Genomic DNA, 1,933 nt, shown 5'->3' with positions numbered 1-1,933 from the left:
CTGAGCCACTTTCTCAGCCCCAGATGTTTTTTTGCATTCATGAGAGCCTGCTGGGTCAATAACAAAAAGTGCAACTATCTTACATTTAGGAAAACTGACACAAGAGGTAAAGTCAAGTGGGGTTACTTCTCTAAAAATGACTCAATATTCCCTTGGGTTATGTGTTATGTGTGGCTAAAAGCTTGTTTTCATAGAAGCTGGAAGTACAATTGACCTAGAGACCTATTCTCTTTTTCCTGACAGGACCCAGAACCATCAAGGCAATGATGAGGGGAAAGAACAGCACAATTGTGAAGTTCATCCTATTGGGATTCTCCGAGTTTCCAAAGTTCACCATTGCTCTCTTCTCAATATTCTTAGGAATCTATCTCATGACACTGTCCTGGAATGTGTGCCTCATCACTCTCATCAAATTGGACACCCATCTACACACACCTATGTACTTTTTCCTCAGCAACCTGTCCTTTCTGGACATCTGCTATGTTTCCACTATTACCCCCAGGATGCTTCTAGACTTCTTCAGGAAGCACAAATCCATCTCCTTTGTGGAGTGTACCATGCAGTACTTCTTCTTCTCAAGCCTGGGTCTGGCAGAATGCTGTCTTCTGGCAGCCATGGCTTATGACCGCTATGCTGCCATTTGTAATCCTCTGCTCTACACAGCCATCATGTCCCCTGCCCTCTGTGTGCAGATGGTGGCAGGATGTTGTATCAGTGGATTCTTTGGCTCATTTATCCAACTGTGTGCCTTGCTTCAGCTTCATTTCTGTGGGTCAAATGTCATCAACCATTTCTTCTGTGACCTGCCCCAGCTTCTGACCCTCTCTTGCTCTGATACCTTTTTCTTTAAAGTCATGGACCCTGTGCTCACAGTGATCTTTGGACTCACATCTGTCTTGGTTATCATGGTGTCCTATGGTTACATCATTGTTACTATTCTTAAGATCACATCAGCTGAGGGCAGATCAAAGGCCTTCAACACCTGTGCTTCTCATCTGACAACGGTGACCCTTTTCTTTGGCTCAGGTATCTTTGTCTATATGTATCCTAACTCAGGAGATTACCTGAGCCAAAACAAGTTGGCATCTGTCTTATATACCATTATAATCCCTATGCTAAACCCATTGATCTATAGCCTGAGGAACAAAGAAATCAAAGATTCTCTAAACAGATGGAATAAGAGGCTCTTTTCCTGATGTTACTAGTTACAGAATTTATTGTAAATATATAGTTGCTCTACATGTCTACTACAAAACAGGACAAGTACAAAACCAAGAAAATAGAAGATCAGTATACAGTTGCGATCAAAACAAGCAAACACACAAATCCAAGAAACAAAACCACCAATAAGCTAAAGTAGTCAACAAGTATTTCATTATCTAGTTGTGACAGAATGAAACTTCATGTTGAACATCCTATCACTACAATGGCCATAGATGCCAGTACTAGTCAATGTTGCCAAGAGACCAACAAGACCAGGAGGCAGCAGGTATCCCAATCTGTCTAGGAGAGGAATTACCATAAGTAACTAGATTTTTTTTTGTTTTTTTGTTTTTCAAGACAGGATTTCTCTGTGGCTTTGGAGGCTGTCCTGGAACTAGCTCTTGTAGACCAGGCTGGTCTCGAACTCACAGAGATCCACCTGCCTCTGCCTCCCAAGTGCTGGGATTAAAGGCGTGTGCCACCACTGCCCGGCCTTAGAAGATATTTTTTAAAATAACATTTTTACTTATTGTGTGTGTGTTCATGGTGTCCTGATGCTTATATGCTCACACATGTGCTGGAGTCCTTGACTGTACATGTATGTGTGTATGCCAGAGGTTGACTCTAGTATTTTCCTTGTTCTACCTATTGAGACAAGGTCTCTTACTGAACCCAGAACTCACAGTTTCCATAAGACTTCCTGGCCAGTAAGCTCCCAGATCCTTCTGTC

The 1,933-nt window shown here is 42.3% G+C and overlaps 1 protein-coding gene across 1 annotated transcript; it reads left to right on the top strand.

Annotated features, from left to right (window-relative positions):
- The first annotated feature begins 260 nt into the window (after positions 1-260).
- LOC100761401 (olfactory receptor 1440) lies at positions 261-1,196 on the top strand. The gene has a single exon (XM_027406831.1). It carries the CDS (start codon positions 264-266, stop codon positions 1,194-1,196), a length of 933 nt encoding a protein of 310 aa, XP_027262632.1. The 5' UTR covers positions 261-263.
- The last annotated feature ends 737 nt before the right edge of the window (positions 1,197-1,933 follow it).

The sequence above is a fragment of the Cricetulus griseus genome, chromosome 3 (assembly GCF_003668045.3).
Source record: "Cricetulus griseus strain 17A/GY chromosome 3, alternate assembly CriGri-PICRH-1.0, whole genome shotgun sequence".
Lineage (NCBI taxonomy): Eukaryota > Metazoa > Chordata > Mammalia > Rodentia > Cricetidae > Cricetulus > Cricetulus griseus.
The sequence above is the reverse complement of the archived record's forward strand: the minus strand, read 5'-3'. Positions and strand labels throughout refer to the sequence as shown.